Consider the following 22,965-nt stretch of genomic DNA (forward strand, 5'->3'; position numbering starts at 1 on the left):
TATAACAAATATCAAAACCAAAAAATTATTAATGTTACATAATCCAGAGAATATTTGTTTAAAATATCATTACTGGAGAAAATGATGCCTCGGTAACGTAGGAGCTAGATACTTGTTATCCGTTATTCATTAATATCTATTAAAACATATCATATTTTGTAGTACGGTTATTACTATCTAGTTGTAAATATAACCATATTAAAACCACTAAAACTACATTTATGTTAAAGTCTATATTTTCAACATTCAATATAATTCACGGTATAATCGATTTGGGTTGAACAACCGTTTTCCATTTGATTTTTAGTTTGTTTTAAAAGCTAGATGGGCTGATACGTAATTTATAGTTAAATAAAAAATGATTAATTACAGCGACAACGTAAAATCAATTAATTTTAAAGAAGTGGCTAACTAAATGATAGTGCATCTACGTTTACGTATTATAATCGCTTTTGGGCCGTTGATTGTAACTTGCTGTTAAACATTCACTTAATTAAGAATTCCTCTTGAACTGCTGCAATGCCAGATCGCTGATAACGTGGAATGATTTATTTACATTAAATTACACACAGAAAAATTAATTATTTATTATACAATTTTATTAGCCTTGGGGAATTCTATATATATTTCACAGTTATGCAATAATATAATATTAAGGTGATATTATTAGAAACAATATATTAGTTGATTGCGTATATTGCTATCAGCAGTACCTATTAATATTTAACAACCTAACATAACTGTTAAATTGGATGCTTTTAATTTGTCTTGTATATACAATAGTTTCCTACATTTTTTTAGGGACTTATTATCATGCTTTTCTGTCGTATCCCAATTGCCAGATTTGGTTTGAACGATTTTAAAGTGGTCATTTTGATATCAGAACTTAGCTCGAACTCTCAAAGAACTTGTAGGTAACTTAGCGATAGATGAATCAACTCTCTCGAGACACCATACGATATGAAAGATTCAAGAGGAGTGATTGACTGAATATGCCATTTCGAACGGTTTCAAGAACAACAGCTTTAACGTAATGTGACTGTCGATGAAAACTGGATCTATTGTAACAATACCAGGCACAAAAGTCATGGGTTAGCCTAGGAGAGCCATCCATACCGACACCGAAGCGGAATATTCTTAGTCATTCTGTGATATGATGGAATCATCAAGGTGCAGATTATTGCAAAAAATTGCAAACTATTACTGCAGATGTATACTGAATGTTGCAAAAAAGACCAGCAATAGCGAGTAACAAATTCAGCGTCATCCGCTTACATTATAATGCTCGACCAGACGTTATAAGAATTGTGAAGTAATGTTGCAACTCGGATGGAAAATTCTGCTACACCCAGCGTACTCGTCAGATGTGCCATCGAACTATCACTTATTCAGAAAGATGCATTGGCTGACACAGGGTTTGGAAATATTGAAAGAGTGAGAAAATGGATCGATGATTGGATCATTATTAAACCAAAATTGTAGAAAATTATGAAAAATGTAATGTTGGTGTACCAATTCATTATTTGTTTACAAGAAAGTATCAATGGTCTGGCTTTCGTTTAGCAAACCTATAAGCATTAGGAAGCAAAATATCGTCAAATTGACAAATAAATACACGCAGTTTTTTACGTGCAACAAACAGTAAATATATAAAATCAACAAATACGTTAAGATCTAAAGGAATTATGTTCATAGACCTAAAAAACAGTAAACCCGGATATTTTTGTGACCTTTTCGATTTATAAAGAAGAACACAAAAAAAATACAAAATAAGTTCACGCAGCTTAAGAAAGTCTTGTTAAAATCATAGGTCCTCCATCAGTCGGTTGATTTAATTCAGGAACGGAGAACTCACTAATCATGGTTCTAATGCGCACGTTGCAGTTAATTAACGTGCTCACTGACCTGTAATTCTAATAGCCCATAAAACACACCAAATAGTGATTTTTTTAACTGTAATGTTGTCTCATTACATATTTGACTATGTGATTATTCATTTCAACTGCGATAGTATTGACTGAACCATTATGAGTTCTAATTTATTCTTGACGTGACCTTTCAACTAAAAAAACTCACCAGTAATTTAGTTTCAGATCCTTTCACCCAACCTAGCCCTTGCCTAAATTTAATTAATTCTCCAAGTTGAGTGGTGTAAGGCGGAAAGTCAATATTTTTCGCTATGTTTTATAAAGAGGGAACACAAATGCAGTCCTTTATGGTGACTGGACTTATTCTAGTCTGCTTATATATTTTGATCCGCAACACCAATAACTTCTGTAGATACTTTAAGACATCTCTTTGGATCCATTTTGTCATTTAAAAATGAAAAGGTGGTGCGAAAAGTTATAATCTGGTACTGTGGAATTAATTACGCTTACGGATGATTGTATCAAATATAAAATAGGCGCACTACATAACACATTTCTCGAAGAGAACTATAATTTTCTACAAAAATCTGCACTATTTGCGTACATTGTTTAGTCGTCAGTTTATTCGATATTTTGTTATCTATTTGAATATATTGGATATGATTTTATGTATTAAGTTCTTGTATGTATTTTGATCCTTTATTTATATTTTACAATAATTTTCTACAACTTTTTCTCATCTTTCTGGCATCATAGCGATATCATGTCGAAAGAACAGTGTTGGCTTGTCAGTGATCAAATCATCGATCCATCTTCGTACTTCTTCGTCATTTAAAAATCGCGCGCCAGTCAAGCCGTCACAAGGCTCCATATACCTGGTAAATACGTTGGACTATATTATGCAGCTGCGCTATGTTTTTTATTAAAACTGCTGCATTGTATCCTTCCCATCTCTTATAACATAGAGTAGTTAGTTATAACACAGTAGCCTAGAGGATAATTACGTCTGTTACTCGATGTTGCTGGTACAGTAACAGTTTCATTTCGGTTCACTATATCACAGCAACACTTGGCCTTAGTTATTCCATTTCGATGTCAATGTTGTTGGCTCTACTGTACTAATTCATGACTTTTTACGCTTGGTATTGTTACAGTAGATTCACATTTCTTCAGCCGTAACAATACGCTATAAAGAACTCTTAACGTTTATAACATTAACTCGTAACATTAATATTTACACTTCGCTTGTTTACCAATAGATATCGCTGATCAAAATATATGCGAGAATTAAATAGTTTGGTTAATAAATATTTGCGAAACACAATAGATTGAAATATTTTATTGCGATACATTTTTAAATGATGTAGGCAAAAGGCAACTAAACACTAGTTGCTTCGTTTTGGAGAAAATATTTTCCATGTCTTATATTTAATATTTATTGTTAATAAATATTAAATGTTAGTAACATTTTATAAATCAATATTACCTGTACTTTAACAGTATTACGACATAGTTACTTAAAAATTCTATGTATATACTCACATCAACACGCAATATATTTTCACTTGCGTTATTTAAATTTTTCTTCGAAAAAAAGTACACAAATGAATTGCACTAGTCAGAATTGTGACCCCACTCAGTAGAATGGGAAGTGGTCGATGAATTTTAAGAAGCAAAGAACGGTGAAAGTCAAACGTATTAACATTAGGAATAGCAAAAGAATGCCAAATTATATTAAATTGGCAAATAAATACACGCGATTTCTTCGACAACAATAATTAACATACATGTTGAGATCAACAGTTTCTCCGCTGCGTCAAAGATATCTCCATTTCGTGTATTTGAGTGGGTTGACGAGGATGCAATTTTGGGTTAAAAATATAAGTGATGAAACCGAAAATAGGATGTTGTTACTCTTATGAATGAGATATATCTAGAAACCTTGTTAATGCTTCCTTTGACATATTAAAGATAACTGTTTTTAAATTCGTGTTAAATTACAACTACTTAACAACGTAAAAAGTTTATTATTCACGAGAGTACTCAAATCAAATATAATACGATACTTGAATCCAATAACATTTGCATAATCATATTATTCATCCTAGCTAGACCTATTCACATATTTTTTGAATAGTTTTCCATATTATTCTGGCATTAAAAATTCGAATTAACATCAGTAAGTAAGAATACTGCTAAGTTAATAATTGCACACGTCTTAACGAACTCTTAATACACTTCGTGTGTGGCTAATTATTCGATGGAATTAGAACGTAGCGAAACTTCATATAAACTATAAAAAAATAAATATTGTTAGGTTTTTGCATATGTTTAAATATAAATTCCAAAAAGTGTCAATGCTAACTACTACAAAACAGCCTAACCTAACTGTTAAATTAGATGGTTTTAATATGTTTCTACATAAAATAAGCCGTTGATAAGATTTGAGAAAAATACAACCTTGCAGCTCGAATGGGGAGTCATGGCGTACCAACCAGACATAGCACCTTCTGATTACAAGTTGTTCACATCCAAGCAGCATGGCTTTCCTAACAGATGGTTTCGAATTACTGAAGAATGCCTTAATGATTGGATCGCTGCCAAAACAACATCGTTCTTTCGACATAGTGTGACTAAGCATCTAATGGAACGCTATTTCGACAGTATATCTCAACCTTAATTAGCACAAACATGCTATTACAAAAAGGCACCGATAACATTATCTTCAATATATTCACCTAAACTTCAAGTTGAGTGTTGTTTGCGTGAGTTTACCGCATATGATTACTCCGATATGGCTTTGTACATTGTACATTTGGACATTGTCACAGACATACTCATTACACGCTCATGATGGCCATTATATTCATCTTGCGTTTTTGTCACTTTCACCATTTACTTATTGTTTTTGTACTAATACCTCAACAAAATTAGGATCTTATAACAACGAAAATTGTAAAAGGTGTGATTATTAATCAAGTTTCTTTTAAATATTTTAAACGCCAGTATAATACTCAGTAATAGCACTGTATGCAAGACAATTTAAGATAACAAACTTGCCATTAGAAATAACACAGATGTTAGGCCAGAATTATAAAACAATCCTTATAATATTCAATTCATTGAAGTGTGACTGACGTCATTCAGTTTATAATTTTTCAAATAATATTTCTTGCCAGTTTTGTAGTAGTGTTAAGTATAGTTATTTAACAAATGTTAAGCAAGAGATAAAGTTACATAGATAAATCATTTTTCTTATATCACAAATGGCAAGGCCGTGTTACAAATTCCAAAATGGGCCAAAGCTTCCTTGACCTTTCTCGTATGTGATATAGCTATATATAAACTGGACCAAACACATAACAATTGTATGATTATATTATCTAAAAAGTATATCGATAACTTGCAAAAATCAAGGTGAATAATAAAATATCATAACACATCTATTGTAATAATCTATTGTAATTTTGATATAGGATCAAGCTAATATAACTCAAGGTATTCAAGTATTTACTATATTTACTTATTTATTTTATATTTGAGACTATATCATCAAATCGATGTATTATTCATGAGAAGAATCATTGAAGTAGAGGTCAATGACAATTGATTTTTATTTTGCATTTTATTGTAAAATGTTTGGTCTTGGTGTTCAATATATTAGTACTGGGTGTAATCAAATGTACTACAGTTTTATTAATGGCATTTTCTTTTATTGTCATCATTAATTCATAACCTACTTTACGATAAAATATCTACTAGTCAACAAGTATGCTTTTATGACTGACTACTTTACTATTTTAGATAATCCTCTCCAAGTTTCATTAATTAACCATTGATGATTTTATCAATTATTCCATGATGATCAACCATAGAATAGGTCAATTGGAAAGTCCCCGGCCTGACACATAAACGGCGCTACTAGAATCAAATCCATATGTTTTTTTAGTTAGCTCTAACCCTCAAAAGACGCGTGTATAAATTTGACAGCTGTCGGATCATTAGTTTGTGAATTATAGCATTTTGTGATAAAAAGGAATTTCGCGTGTTGATAAAATATTGCTTTTTGAAGGGAAAAGTACAGTTGAAGAAATAACTTGCCTTTATGCCGAGTTTCCGGACACTGCCACAGGAAAATCAGCCATCAAGGATTGGCATGCTAAGTTTAGACTTGGTGAAATGAGCACCGAAGACGGTGAACGCAGTAGACGCCCAAAAGAGGTTGTTACCGACAAAAACATTAAAAAAATCCACAAAATGATTTTGAATGACCGTAAATTGAAATTTAATGAAATAGCAGAAACTCTGAAGATATCAACTGAACGTGTACATTATATCATTTACGAATATTTAGGTATGAGAACGCTCTATGTATAGTGGATGCTGCGCGAGCTCGCTTTTGACCAAAAAACAACGACGAGTTCATGATTCTGCGCAGTGTTTGAAGATGATCAAGCGTAATAAACCCGAGTTTTTGCATTGATAAGTGACAATGGATGAAACATGGCTCTATCATTTCACTCCGAAGTTCAATCGTCATCCGAGTGGACAGCACACGATGAGCCCGCTCCAAAGCGTGGGAAAACGCAACAGTCGGCTGGCAAGGTTATGGCGTCGGTATTTTGGGATGAGCATGGAATAATTTTCATTAACTACTTTGAAATAGGAAGGAACATCAACAGCGACTATTATATAGCATTATTAGACTGTTTGAAGGAATGAAATCGCCAAAAAACGGCCGCATTTGAAGAGAAAGAAAGTACTGCTTCACCAAGACAATGCACCGTGTCACAAGTCAGTGATAACGATGGCAAAAATCCATGAATTGGGCTTCGAATTGCTTCCTCATCCACCGTATTCTCTAGATCTGACCCCCCAGCGACTATTTCTTGTTCTCAGATCTCAAAAGAATGCTCGCTGGGAAGAAATTTTCATCGAATGAAGAGTTATCGCTGAAACTGAGGCCTATTTTGAGGCAAAGCACAAATCCTACTACAAAAATGGTATCGAAAAGTTGGAGGGTCGCTATAGTCAGTGTATCACCCTTGAAGGGAATTAAATTGAGTAAAAAAACTAATTTTGTCAAAAAAATTTGTTTTTCTGTTGTAGGCCGGGGATTTTTCAATTGACCCGTTAGCTTGATGTATCAGTTGATACCTTTTAAGATGTATCAGTTGATACCTTTTAACAGGTCGACCTTACTACAGTATACTCAATATACAGCAATATTCAACATATATCTATAACAATTTTTTTATTTAATATATTAGTGGATATATAAACCACTAAATAAATTTCAAACTTTGTTGCAAATAAAATTCTCTGAAAAGATTCTCTTCTTTTCCACTCTAGCGTCCATCTGTAGTAGTGCGTTTGCTAAAATCAAATTTTTAATTAACATGCAACTTACAGCTTTTGAAATTGAGCATTAATAGCTTTGAAGGAGCTATTAATTATTATTCAATGCTATTTGGTTTTGTTTAAACTTTGCCATCTTACCTTTTATTTTAATAAATAAATGGACAAAACAAAAGTAGAATCATTGTTGTAGTATTAACAATTTTTATCTTTTTTTATATTTACTGAAATAATTCCAATGTTAAATAACGTATCGTAACACGGAGTTTATTACATTAAAAAATGTTAAATGTTTAGTTTGTGTATACCACTGATCAATAAATTTATTTCACAAAATTACCGTTTATATTTGATTCCCCCTCGTAATACAGAACATGAACACTTCGAGAATCTTCGAGAGGCTCAATAAGTTTGAACATAATAATAGCAATCTATTAGATGTTTGCATGTATTTTGATCAGCGATATATAATGGGGAAAATGCGAAGTATCAACGCAAACAACGTTAAATAACATACCTAACTATTAAATTCGATGGTTTTGGAATTTCTTACATAGAATAACAGTTTTCCATTTAATAGTATTATGTTATTCAGTTTATATAGACGCTTAACATGGAATTCTCACACTTGCATTTTCAATATTCATTACTTTTATTGTTTGTTTTAAAGAAATCTGCTACCTGAAGATTTTAATGTCAATGACAAAGAACGACCTGGAGGATTGAATGTTCGATGATAGTAACAAGACTTGTGACAAGACAAGTTGAACGAAACCCCAGCTCAAACTCTTAAAGAACTCTAAGGCAGCTTGGTAACAAATGAGTCAACTGTTTCCAGGCGTTTACAGGTGATAGAAAATACCCAAATGGAGAGATTAAAATAACCGCTTGTTCAGAATGATCCAGTATAGCTTGGCTGGCACACAGTCTCGAAATGCTCAAAAAATGCGAAAATGGATAAATGAATGGATCGCTGCCAAACCAATATCTTTCTTTCGACACGGTGGATATGTTCCTAGAAGAGTGGAATTTTTTTTTATAAAATTATGGAAAATATTTTAATAAATATATAGTGTAAGAACTTTTCTCAATAAATGCCTTTTTGTTGTGTAAAAGTGTAAAGCGTAAAAACGGTCAGAATTCATTTGCATGATGACCAATCCAATAATATATTGAAATATAATTAAATGAATATTAATTCGTATTTTAATTGGTGCAAAAATTAATTTATTTAATAAATAATCCACGTTAGAAAATGTATGTGAAATGGCGCCGAAGAATTATAGGAAAAGTGTTATTTTCTCTAATGTCACTTTTGCTTTAATGGTCATTAAACAGCTGCCGCCATACGCAAAATAAAGGAAATTGAACGAAAGTGAGTACTAATATATAACATAAATTATTTTTTGTTTTTAAATTAACTTCATAATTTATCCTATCTGATCCAACGAACGGTTTTTAGTCACAAGGAGAAATTTAACTAAATTATGTTCCCATGGTAAGTTAATATCGTGTATGTGCGCGTATGTGTATAATTCAATATCACGTTTTGTTCCAGTCTATTTACACTGTTCCCGGTTCATATTTCCAACAGTTTTATTCTTCTCTAGTTAATTTTATCAACACTTGAGTTGATTTTTATGCCACGATCGACAGCATGAATTAAACCGAATTGGTAATTATATTCATTACACTCTAATTAGCTTTGTTTCACATGTGAAGATTGTACGGTATAAAAACAGTTTATATAGTGGGTATATGGTTTAATTTTTCCAGATTTTTTATTTGAGTGTAAAAGCATTAGGTGCTTAGGTATTCTGATCATTTTTTGTATTTAAAAATGGATTTATTGTGAAATATTGCTACAGTACACATATTTTTTTAGCTTTCTGGAAACATGATATAATATCGATAGAAGAATATTGGTTTGTATTTTATACTGGATGAATCAGTGTTCTCACTCAACTCAATTTACTCACTCAACGACAGTAAACTGCACAATAATCTGCAGTAACAGTGTAATCCGGTTTTAACATAATTCAATACACTTTGTTGATGCCACCTTATGCATAGCTGACGTTATAGCCATTTATATTCCGTGTTAATGTGGATAGCTCTACTGAATCAACCTATGACTTTTTGCGCTTGTTGATTGTAGTAGACATACTTTTCATCGCCACTCACAATTTGCCACGGAAAACTCTTGGTTTTTGACTTGACAAGCAATGAAACCGCTATGTCGAAACAGTTTTAAATTTTCAGTCAATTCGTGTGGTAACCATTTTACCTTTTTAATATTTCCCTGCCTGTATACACTTCATAACTCACTATTACTAAATGTAAAACCGTTAGTGTGTACAAATGTAATGTAGACATGTATGTAGACAAATATAAAAACTACCGAATTTAATAGTAAGGTTAGATTATTTAATAATTGATTACATTGATACTTCACATTTTTCACAATAAATATTGCTGACAAAAAACATGAAAACACCAACTTCTAAGTGTAGTAATTCATTACTACACTATATGAAATAAACTATACTAGGAACTGTCCAGACGATGTTCATTCTAACTGTCACTTAATCAATAGATTGTTGTTATATGATCTTATTTGAAAAACTTTTTTTTGAAAATCAAGTCTTTATAATAAGTAATAGCTACGTCTCAAATAGGTTTATCTTGTTGAGGTATAATTCAGATACAAAAACATTTAGATACAGTCACAAAAAATAGGAGGTGTGATGTGATAAATTGCATTTTTAAATGTTTTTCCTTCTAAAATAAATAAATTGAAAATGTGGCACATGGTATAACAGGTCAATTGAAAAGTCCCCGGCATACCATAGTAAAACATATTTTTTTGGCAAAATTAGTTTTTTTATTCCACATAATTCCCTTCAAGGGTGATACACTGATTATAGCGACCCTCCAACTTTTCGATACCATTTTTGTAGTAGGATTTGTCCTTTCTCGGCGATCACCTCTTCATTCGGCGAAAATGTTTTCCCGGTAAGCATTCTTTTGAGATCTGAGAACTGGAAATAGTCACTGGGGGCGAAATCTGGAGAATACAGTAGATGAGGAAGCAATTCGAAGCCCAATTCATAGATTTTTGCCATCTCTTTCACTGACTAGTGACACACTGTCCAATAATGCTATGTAATCGTCGCTGTTGATGGTCCTTCCTTTTTCAAGGTAGTCAATAAAAATTATTCCATGCGCATCCCAAAATACAGACGCCATAACCTTGTCACCCGACTGTTGCGTTTTTCCACGTTTTGGAGCGGGTTCATCGTGTTCAGTCCACTCGGATGACTATCGATTGGACTTCGGAGTGAAATGATGGAGCTTTGTTTCATCCATTGTCACATATCGACGCAAAAAATCGAGTTTATTACGCTTGATCATCTTCAAAGACTGATCCGAAACATGAACTCGTCATTGTTGTTGGTCAAAAGTGAGCTCGTGCGGCACCCACCTTGCACAGAGCTTTCTCATACTCAAATATTCGTGAATGATATGATGTCCACGTTCAGTTAATATCTTTAGAGTGTCTCCTATTTCATTCAGTTTCAATTTACGGTCATACAAAATCATTTTGTGGATTTTTTAAATATTTTTATCGGTAACAACCTCTTTTGGGCGTCCACTGCGTTCACCGCCTTCGGTGCTCATTTCACCACGTCTAGACTTACCATACCAATCTTTGATGGTTGATTTTTCCGGGCCAGTGTCCGAAAACTCGGCATCAAACCAAGTTTTTGCTTTAACTGTATTTTTTCCCTTCAAAAATAAATATTTTATCAACACGCGAAATTCCTTTTTATCCATTTTTTTCACAATAACAAAAGTAGCTGCACTCAAAATGCTACAATTTACAAACTAATACTTAATTTAATTTTAGTAACGCCATCTATGTGTCAGGCCGGGGACTTTTCATTGACCTGTTATATCCTTGTTATCAATAGGGTTATATAAATAAATAATCTGCTAACAGATTATTATATTAATTTATACATCTTGTAGCTTCCGAAATATAATGTAATCTTATCTAGGATTTAATATTTATCATTATCATTCATAACTATTTTCAAATAATTAATTAGTATTTATATGTCTCCATTAATATTACATGAAGCTCTTATGTGATATAAATTACAATACTATAAATCTTTCCACCGTAGTAAATTATTGTTCATTGTTGAATGTATAGATATGCAAAATTATACACTACGATATAAAAGGTCAAATACATATTATATTGTTATTATTGCCGAACAAGAGAAATTGCTAATAATCTCCCACAGCTGTGCTTACAATCATTTCCGCAACGAAATTTATATCCAGCTTTCTTCCTTGTCGTTTTTTTTGTGATTTTTCCGCGTACGACCGACAGTCAATAGCGTTGGAGAGCTTTACAAAAAGGAAGTAAAAGTTCAACATAGGTCAAGCGTGAAGATCTCAAGAGATCAGATTACGTATGTGCACGTCTCTTCGATTAGTCGCTTTCGTTTTCTAATTTAAAATAATTAAAATTGCATATTATGTAAGCATTGCGATACCAGCACGGTTGATTTTGATTGCTTTCAATTGCCATATTAATAATGTCATTGATGTAACATGTGGCGTAGCTGGAGGTGATAAATGTTGTTGTTATTATGTAAAAACGTTAATAGTAATTTAAATTAATGCGTTCATAATACGCAAACTTTTATTTACTTAATTTATTTTGCACTTAGCCTTCTCACTAGGCTCTTTGAAAAATATTTTGACTGTAGTTTTGAGTTTTTGAAAGTTCTGTGTAAATAGTAATCATGATCTTGAATCAAAATAAGAAGGTATGGTATAGTATGAATGCTGGAATGCAAAATTATGTTAGCATCAATTTACCAGATTTAGTTCCTTCTGACTTCTCAAATGGTTCTGGCACCTAAAATAATGCGGACGTAGGAACCAATTTGCCTTGAAAGATGAAGTAATAGCAGTCATGGCAACTTGTTTGAACAGTCTTCAGCACCATCGTTGCAACGATGAAATGAATTAGTAGAAAATAACTGTAACAATTATATTGTGTATAAGTCAGTTTTAAAGATTTTTAAAGTTTTATTTAAAGTTTTATTTGTGAAAAATTAGTACAATGTATTTTATTCAAGGCATTGCCTATCGATAGCCGCTACTTTTTGCCATCTGTCAAGAAATTTACGCATTCCATATCAAAAGAAAGATTAAAAAATCCTCGTCTTTAAACTTTTGTTCACACTTCGACGAAATAACACATACTGAAAAGAGAAGCCTGTAGGTGAGGCTTTAACAGGAAGTTAATTACAAATGTACCCGATACGACTTAATACACAATAACACCATTGTTGTAAATCTTTTAAAATGTATTTATTGGGTTGATATTTACAACATATTTCATACCATAGAATCATAAGTTTCTTGTGAAACGATTATTATTGAGCAATTAAAAAAAATGCCTATATCAATTATATTTTGAGGCAAATTTAATTCCTAACATATTTGTAATTCCAAAAACTATGAAATTTTAAGGTTTTCAAATTTGTAGACCACGAATAACTTTTTATTAATTGTATTTTCAAAATATTCTGAATCATATCTTTAAATTTACACATTTAATTTCAACAGATTTTTGTAATTTGAACAATTTGATGTAAAATACTAAGAATACCCGACAACCAAAACATTTTGAAAACCACGACTTGAAATGGTTTTTGCTGATAGGAATTATTTATCTCCCTTACCACAAAGAGACTCTGCTATATAAAAATAGAAATGGTACGTTTATGAATTTGATTACCTTGCAAGGCAAATTTATAAAGAAACTAAAGGTTACTCAGGTTATTCTGTCCGGAAGTTAGATAAGATTTATTTTTACAACGATAATAGTCTAGATATATGCATATATCTCTTTATCTCTGTGTTATTGCACTATGTGTGTTATTGTTCGGTAGTATATATTTTATTTAATATATATATTTATAATAATATATATTATATTTTATTTAAATAATATAGAAACCGAAAAAGTACGAAGATAATTAATTACAAGACTTATTGGAAGAAAAACCCAGCTCAAACTCTTAGTCTTTATGCTATTTTTATTATTATTTTGCCTTCAGTGACACAATAATCAATTTTGAAATATACATGTCTTATCTAAATGCACAAATTCAAATGACTATTGCATATTGAATACGTCTTCCTTGATTTTATGTAATGTCTGGAAGTTCCATTAGATCTCTTCGTGGATTATCTTTACAATATTAATATGTAAATCCTATATTTCCTAACAATGTATGAAGGGATGTTTCACATCCCTCAAAGAGCTGCGTATTTCTAAGTTTTCTATGGATGCTTTCCAGACTAACAGTTTGCTCTGAAATAATTGTATTAAGTTATATTTGTATTGAAAGAAATACTCACTTTTTAAAAACATTTAATAAATTTTATCTCTGCTACAGCTAACATCAAGGTGATCTTGATTCATATGACGGTCACCCGCTTCGTATGAGAGCGGTTTTGCAGACATTTAACAAACCGACGATTTTGGTAGGCTGATTTGGTTGCGTGTTCGTTAAAATGAGAAGGAAAATATTGCATAATTTGTAAAACACACGAATTTACAAATTTCTATAAGCAATACATTAAACATCTTGATGACGTGAGCTGACTGTTATTTTGAATAGATCATAAATATCTAGTTTTAAGTCACTATAGAAAGAATTTTAATTTAGTGGGCAACACCTAGTAATATATTCATAAATACAAAAAACATAAATATTTCTGATCCGGCCTCATTTTTTGCTCAGTTGGTGCTTCATCTCATAGTTCTCCTGTTTTCTCTTAAAATATATAACCACGATACTCTCTTCGTCTCTATTTCGATAATAAATGGATGATAACATACGCAACTTAAAAGTTTCTATTATATGATGAGTAGGACTAAATTTATTTATAAACAAATTAATTTATAAAAAAAAATATTAACAGTTTAAATTATGACTCAGATATATAAAATTATTATATAACGCCAATGAGCGTTAATAAAATTTTTAAGAAATCGCCAACTGTATTATGGAATATATGTTTAACATCAATAAAAATTTAAATATGCAAAATAACATATGTTAAAAAGTTAATGCACTCTAAGAAATAAATCGGCTTCACGGAACCAAATGACGAACAAAACAAATACCGTACGTATCTAACTGATGCAGAGTTACATAAAAGATTTACGAATGTGAGTTTTTTCTCGCTACCGGTAGCTATAAGAGAATAGAACGCTTTTACAAAAGAAATAAGTGAACCACGCAACCATGACTAAGTGCTTTCTTGTCTTTGTGCTTCCGATTTATTTAGTAGCCTACTTAAAGCACTCACTATCCAATATGTGTAGGATGAAGAATGATCTTCAATTAACGGTATATCGAGGTGTTATAGAAAAGCTAAGATAAATAATGGATAATCAAGTTTTTTATTCTCAATCGAGATAAAGGAGTATATGATACTAGGCGTTGGACTTAATTCGTAGCGTTTTTTGGCAAAATAAATTGTTTCTGTAAATATTATATTAAATATTACAGTCTCCTCGAGTGGTACCTATTTTGAAACGTTAGAACTCGTGACTTTTCAGCAATTCTCAGTTATATTTTCATTTGATCTTAAGAATTCATAGCATATCACACATTGTTAACTCTGCTAAATACGCATATTGGCTTTATAACTAACATAATATTATTGTCGGTGGCTTAATCCTTGATTTTATATGCTTCGGATTTTTACAACAAATCAAATTTTTAAAACTATATTAAACGTAATACTTTCCACAAAAACAATAAAAAAACTTTAGGGTAAACTGATATGGCTCGGTGAATGGAGGTAAAACGAAATGAAACAGTGGTGTTTACATTATGTGACCGATATTTATTGAAGTAATATAAAAATGTGGAAAAAACAAAATAGATAAAACGGATGGCAGCGGTGTACCTGGAGACGAGGCTTGGGCAGTCAATGGTGGCACGTCTAAACCAAACGAAGGTCGGTTACTGAATGATTGAAAATACCCTTCAATAATCTCCCAGATAAACGTCTCGGGGTTGCCAGCTATTTGTTATCGTATTCTAGTTGGCGCTGTTGGTACCCCGCCCATGTTCAACATCTGGGATTATTTTTCTGGGTATTTTGTAAACCGTTATTCCACTATGTAAAATTCAACATGTCTCAAGGTCGCTACAAAACAAAAAAAATATGGTGTTACTTTTTTAATATAATTATATTACGAACTTGGAATTCTTTCAACTGAACCTATTACGTGGATTTCAAACCACAGTCTTTGGCATTAAGCCTACCAATTGGCCTGTTACCAACTTAGAGAGTATTGCAGAGGACATCTGATTTTACTGAGCTCAATTTAATAAGCAAGCTATACATTATTGATATTTACTACCTTCCTAAGGAACAAATTGTTCACGAAGAAGACAAAGTGAAGATAACGAAGAAATATTATTATTAATTCTAACACCTAATACTTTGAGGTTATAATAAGTTTATATTATTAAGACAGCAGCTTACACAATTTTGTTAGAATGTTGGTAATATGGAATAACAATTTCCATTAAACATAAATATCTGAGGTTGACTAGCTGCATGCTGTATACATTATATAGTGATGGTATACACAATAATTATATTTTACTTATCTATCTTACTTATATATCTACAAAATTCTTCAAAATATTAGTAATAATAATTAGAAGTTACAAACCGGCAAATGTTGAATACCAAAATTCTAAGTTAACGCGACAACATTAAGACGTGCTGACGTCATAAATTTTGATAAGATGCATGAGAGATTTTTGTTTGAATCGATTATAGCCTTACATAAATTGTCCTCATGGTGGAATTGAAAATGATAGAAATATTATTAATTCTTATAGAAAACACTAAATAAAAAAATAAATGATATACATAATTTTAAATACAAGTATTATTTTATATGTAATTTCAATGTATAATTTATAATGTGCTTTGCTTGTTGCTGAAATATATACAATAAGCAAAGCGCAAAAGAATTAATTAATCTGATTATTTATTATTTAATAACTATTTTTTCATTTTTATTGATTATGCCCAATACTTATTAGTTCGTTATTTGTTACAGAGGGACGTGTGGAAGTATCAAGAGAAAACAAGTTCCTGAGCACTCTCACTCCAGGAAAAGTCTTAGGAGAGTTGGCAATATTATATAATTGCCAGAGAACTGCTACCATCAAGGCTGCCACCGACTGTAAACTATGGGCGATCGAACGACAATGTTTCCAAACTATTATGATGAGGACTGGCCTCATCAGGCAGGCGGAATATACGGATTTCCTCAAGAGGTGAGGTCATTTGTTTAATTCCTACCAATTACTTCACTTATTATGTGGTAATGTAATATTTTTAAATTTGTTGCAAAGAAGATCACTTTATTATTTCTTTGATATCTAAATTTATAAATTATCACATTACTTTACCTGTACTTTTTTACACCAAGTAATATATACATTAAAAATAGTTTATTTAGCTCTTTAAAACGACATCTTCAACTCTTTGAGAACAGCCCTTCGATTATTTCTTGTAACTACTATCTTCAAATATCAATTAAAAAGTGTCTTTTATCCAGATATTGATTAATATAGGACTACCAGAAGAAAAAAATCTTTAAATCGTACTCAATACTAATCCAATTGTATGTCTCACTTCTCACCAACCTCTCTTTCTTTTTATTACCGCTACTGATACCATTCTAGCAGGAGTAAAACGACGTCGATCAAATCCAAAAATACAGATTGCGTTTTCTTTGAACGAGAAATAATATTATATGAAGAAATATATATGTTGAGTATTAGATTAAAATTGTGTAAAATTACATGAAGAATCGAAGATTAACAATAAAGAACAGCAAGCGTTAATAATGACAAAATTACATAAAAATATTCAATATCCTGTGGCACCGATCGTTTAGCTTCTCAAACGTACAAAGTTACTTCTGCAGCAAATTATTGTATACTGGTGATAACGTTAAAGCATTCCTGGTCTTAAAAATTGTATATATTGCTACATAACAATTGTATATACAACTGTTGAAGAGTTTACGTAAAATTTTAACTATATTAAATAATAAATATTTAATAATTTCTAATAATAAGAAGTTTTGTGTCACGATCTATTTTAAACCCGCAATTTTATCGACACTAATATTATTGCTATTATTATCATTATTGTTATATTTTGTGAATAAATTTACAAATAATTAAATTTCCTTACTGTATCGACATGATTTTTTATGCCAGCTTCTACCAAACCTACTCATTAATAGAAAAAAAAACAAACGCTATTATTTCCTTGAATTTCTCCATAAATATGTTTTTCTAAATTAAAAAGTATTTTGATATAACCCTTGATATTGATTTTGATCTTGAAGTTTATTAAATGTAATTTTTTTGTCAAAAAAAGCACATAATAATGCTATGTGTATTTTAATCAGCGATATATATTGGTGAACATGCGGAGTATCAACGAAAGAAAAAATAAATTCAAAATGCCCTACTTAGAGTTTACAATGATATATATTCAGTTTAGTATTATAGAGCTTTTCAGTGTAAACAGACACTAATCACGGTACGCGTTGCCGGCTTGGTGGCGTAGTGGTAAAGGCGATAGGACGGTCCTCCTACTGTTGCGATAGCCGCGGGTTTGAATCCTGCTGGGGTATGGTCGTAAATTTATGTTTATGATTGTTTAAAATTTAATAGTCTTAGGCAAGAGTGTAAAATCCGACAAGTAAAATGATCCCAGTCACGCCAGTAACCAAGCTGAGTAAGACCGGATGTTTTCTGGGATGATTTCTAAAGTTGGTCACTCGCCAGTCGGTAGGCTTAATGCTGAGGACCGTGATTTGGAGCCCACGTTAAACTGTAGGTCCAGTCCAGATAAACCCATAGTTGGTAAAAGGAGACTTTAAAATATATTTTTAAAAAATCATGGTACGCTCAAAATTTAATTTTCGATATTAATTACTTTTGTTGTTTAATTTAAATAAATATGCCATTTATACGTTTATATGCGATGTGAAGCTACACAAATTGATTGAAAAGCCATTTCACATCTTTTCAACATAATGATTTCATAGCTCCTCAGACAAAAAAATTACATAGGGCATTTTGCTTTTATGAGTGCGTAACATAATTACAGATCTTAGAACGAATTGGCTGACTTGCTGGCATACGGTTTCGAAATCCTAAAGTACGAAAATCGATCTATTCTGCCAACACAACATCGTTACTCCGAAACAGTGTTTTCAGAACAGTGTTGGTACGGATTTTTTTCAAAAGAAAAAAATTATCAGAATAGAATTCAAGCATCATATCTAACAGTTAGGTTTTGTTAATATGATTGCTCAAAATATATACATATAGACTCCTAATAATTTATAACCACTATAAAAAGTGATCTACATTATTTTAGCACTTCCCACAAAAGACTATAGTACAGTAACTATATAATACGCTAATGTGTTGAAGTTTCCCTTATAAAATAATTCTCAATAAGACACGTGGTAATCCTTTTAACATTAATGACAGTATTTGATATTATAAGAATATATATAAACAAAGTTTAGTGACTGACAACTTGTTGAAATGAATACGAGTCCAATAACGCGATTATTCGTTTAAGATTCCGCACCAGACAGTTAGTGACCGACGTTTTTTTTTGCGATCCGAACCCGTGCATCTAAAATAAGGTTTTTTCTTTCTGTTGCACAGCAGGACAATATGAGGGTTCATCGTACCGTTACTCTAGAAAAGTTTACTTGAGGACATTATTCTGAAAACGTCGTTACACCTACATAATCTTTGTCAATCACTGACCTAGAGTATCGGCTTGATAAATTAATTGATTAAAACAAAATGTCTGCTCTTAATATTGCGGGAATGTGTTGAAATGCAAGGAAAAAGGCAAAAACCAAAAAATAAATCAAATACAAAATAAAGAGCAATAAATAACTTTGGAGTTATTTGGTTATTAATAATCATTTAATAAACCTAAACTAAACGTGAATTATGCAATACCAAAATATGTATCAATTAAGTCACTATTCTTACATAATGGCTAGTAATTACTGAACCAATTCGTTCTAAGATCTGTAATTATGCTACGCACTCATAAAAGCAAAATGCTATAGCCATACTTAAATCCTGCCGTTAAATATCTGGTATTGAATTAATATATCATTTACGGGGACATGCAAAAGTGGAAATATTAAGGACACCTTTTCTTTTATTCAATTTTCTAAAATATTTCAGTTAATATACACACTTAGATAATTAAACAAAATTGCTAATAAATTATCGCTGTTATAATAAAGGTATGCACTTAAATCTCTTAAAAATATAATTTCTTTTTTTGTAAACTATGTTTTTTTTTAAATATGCCTTATATTTTTTACTTCGATCACATTTAGCTCATATTACAAGCTAGGGATAACATTTGCTGCAATTATATTTAGTACATATTTTATTATACAAATAATAATTAAAAAGGCAGTATCTTGGGATCTAGTATATAGCAACAATAACTAGATTAATCGCATCAAAGATCTTACTGCATATTACAATCAATTGTATAGATGTATTGATTAACTAATGATACATCAAAGCAAAAATAAAACAAAAATAGGTTCATGTAACATTCATTAGTAACGCTCACTTATCTCTGTTTGATGTAAGTTTCATAAGTCTAATTCATATATTTTGTAATGCATTTCGACAGGTGTCGTGGAAATAACATATGTTCGCATGAAAAAAACATCTAAATATTAATTAATTAAGATTTATATTTTCCATACGACGACGACCTTTTTCCTATCTTTCTGACAACATAGTGACATCGTGTTAAAAGAACTGAAATGTTGATTTGGCAGTGATTATGAACTGATGAAGTGGTAATTAGAAGGCACTATATCTGTCTGTCTATCTATCTATACATTTTAAGAGTTGAGTTAGGTTGTGTTTTAACAGTTGTGTACATTGACACTTCGCATTTTCCCCATAGATAACACTGTTCAAAATACACAGATCAAATTAATATTTGGTGGTATCAGAAGGGTTATTGCTTTCTAGGTAACTAATTCTCAGTGAAGCAGTTCCACAAATTATTTTACATCAAAACAAAAACAACACCAAATTGCATTGAAACAAAATTATCGTGAAGATTTTTTAAAATTATTTAATTATTACATTGTTGTCGTTTCCGACTAACCTACAATTTGTCTTTATGATAACTTAAATCAAAGTATATAATTAGGACCCATCGGCCCTAACTCAGTCTCTGCTGAAATAATGTTTATACATGTCACTGCTGTATATTTTATTAACTGCACCTCGCTACACAACACTACACAAGATCAGATGGTTTGATTTTTTTTAGTCTATGTCCTGCTCTGGTGGTATCCAAAAGCTGCAATACTTCAATATTCTCATGAAAATGGAGTCTTTCCTCATGCCCCCTTGCGATTCTCTTGATTTCTTGACTGACTGTGGGTATCTGAAGGTCTCGATGTAGGTGGTCAGTCCAGTTTTTTGGGTGCTTCTCAGGGCTTTTTTCTGGAAAATTTGTATTTTGTTTATGTTACTCTTTTAAATAGGAGTGAACTAGCGTATTTTATGAAGAGTAATTCCCTCTTGCTCTTTAATAGGGATTTTTCCGCCCCACAATACAAGCTCTCCATTGGGCTTGTTCGAAAAACTCACAGTGTTATTCTTATCGCTGTATTATTTATGGTGTTCTATTTGTTTAAATAAGAAGGAGTCGCAGAAATGAAACATTGATATTCATAATCTAGCTCAGATAGGGTCAGTTCTTTGTAGATACTCAGTATTGTAGTTCTGTAGGTGCCCAATCTAACATATATATAATATTTATATTTATAGATTTATAGCGATAGATTCATAGTGTCTGAATAGTTTTCTCAATGTCCCAAAAATAACCGCCAATTGCTTCAATAATGTTGTAAATAGAAATTTAGTCCTCATTATCTGCTCTAAAACTCCCCATAACGATTCAGTTATGTAATATTCTGATGCTCCTCATAGCAAGACTGAACCTTTTTGGTCGTGTGTATAGGCGCATTATTATCTTGTAACATGGTAGTATTTGGCAACAATATACTAGGCATAATAAGAAATTCATCATTGAGGATGTCGAGATATTCATTCGCAGTACTCCGGCCAATGATATGGAGAAAAGAACCAATTGAATACCACAATATTGAGTGTAATTGTGAGATCGTCGCTCACTTTGCGGTGGTAGTTTTGTTTTGTGATTGGTATTGTCTGATCACAATCCTCTATAAAATTTGTCGATCTCTGTCAGTTAACTTTTGGGTTTCGCCCACTATTGCTTTTCGTCGATGATGTTTTATGGATTGACATTAAACAATTCAGCTGATTTTATTACAGACGCTCCCGCTAACGAAGCACCAATGATTTGTCCTCTTTTCAAATCTGAAATATCACACGTTTCACCGATCGCTTGTTTTAACCATTGCAGAATAAAGAAAAAAAACTATATATATATGTTCTATTCAGTTCTAAATCATCATCAAAAAATGTTATCAGACTATACTATGTGTAGACAGATCGATTAGTTTCTTTCTTAGTTCTGCTAATTCCCGAAGTCTCTGCTCAGCTCGAATGCATCAGTTAAAATCTAAGAAAATTTCCCTATTTTGAGTGGTTTCAACTTTTTCTACTTCTCTCACTTAGGCCAACATTACTCTAATAAACTTCCAGCAAATAATATTTATTGGTACCAAAACGCGAAAACTTTTTAAAAAATACGTTAATATAAACTATAGAGTGTTAACTCAATATAAATAATTTCAGAATTATTTTGCGTGGTCTAGAAGGAAGGCGCTGAGAACGTCATTTCGCTGAATTTCATTGGTTAGTTTAAATTACCATTACAGGCACCTGTAAAGAACATATTTTAATAGGAAAGCATTTCATTGGTCGAGGACTTCATACGCATCACGTGACTAACCTCTGACGTCACATTCTACTGACCAATTAAATTTTAAATAAAAGCCAAACGTAATTTTTCAAAATAATTTATTTAAATAAAATTCTATATAAGTACAAATATTATAGAATATCATAAAGCTAAAATATAAGTATATAATGAAGATAAATAAAAAATAATGAAATGTGAATATAAGGAAGGCTGTAATCTAATTGAATACATAAGATATCTGCTGGCAAATATAATCAAACTTGTCTATAGCGCTTTTTCCCTTTTTCATATATCTTTAGTGCTATCACTTTAAATAAGATGTATTCAATTTTCTATCTTTTTGTTCCTCATTCTGAAAGCAGAGCAGCACAGCGGAAAGTCTGTGTCTGTTTATATTTTACTTACTTGTTCCACACAAAAATGTATTGAGACAAGTTATAATTATGTTTACAATGTTATTGTGAAAACTGTGGAACGGATCATTAAACCCGTTAAATTATATGATATACGTCAAAATGGGGAAAACATACCAAAAAGTAATACTTCTTTAAACAGCAACAAAAAATTAAGAAGTATGATATATATCACAATTACTACTGTGCTCTTATTATGGTAAAATCGAGGTGTTAAAGAAACAGTTTAGTTTAAGGATCTATTA

At 31.4% G+C, this 22,965-nt stretch overlaps 1 protein-coding gene across 3 annotated transcripts in view; it reads left to right on the top strand.

Moving 5' to 3' along the window:
- The window catches only part of LOC143198976 (cGMP-dependent protein kinase, isozyme 2 forms cD4/T1/T3A/T3B), a 355,938-nt gene that overhangs the window by 325,986 nt on the left and 6,987 nt on the right, over positions 1–22,965 (top strand). For all 3 annotated transcript variants that reach the window (XM_076408685.1, XM_076408694.1, XM_076408676.1), the window contains one exon: positions 16,414–16,633. In XM_076408685.1, the coding sequence (XP_076264800.1) occupies positions 16,414–16,633 (220 nt within the window). The remainder of the gene's footprint in view (positions 1–16,413; positions 16,634–22,965) is intronic.

This window comes from Rhynchophorus ferrugineus, unplaced genomic scaffold, assembly GCF_030347505.1.
Source record: "Rhynchophorus ferrugineus isolate W39M unplaced genomic scaffold, kcgeb_rfMv2 rfM1, whole genome shotgun sequence".
Taxonomy (NCBI): Eukaryota; Metazoa; Arthropoda; class Insecta; order Coleoptera; family Curculionidae; genus Rhynchophorus; species Rhynchophorus ferrugineus.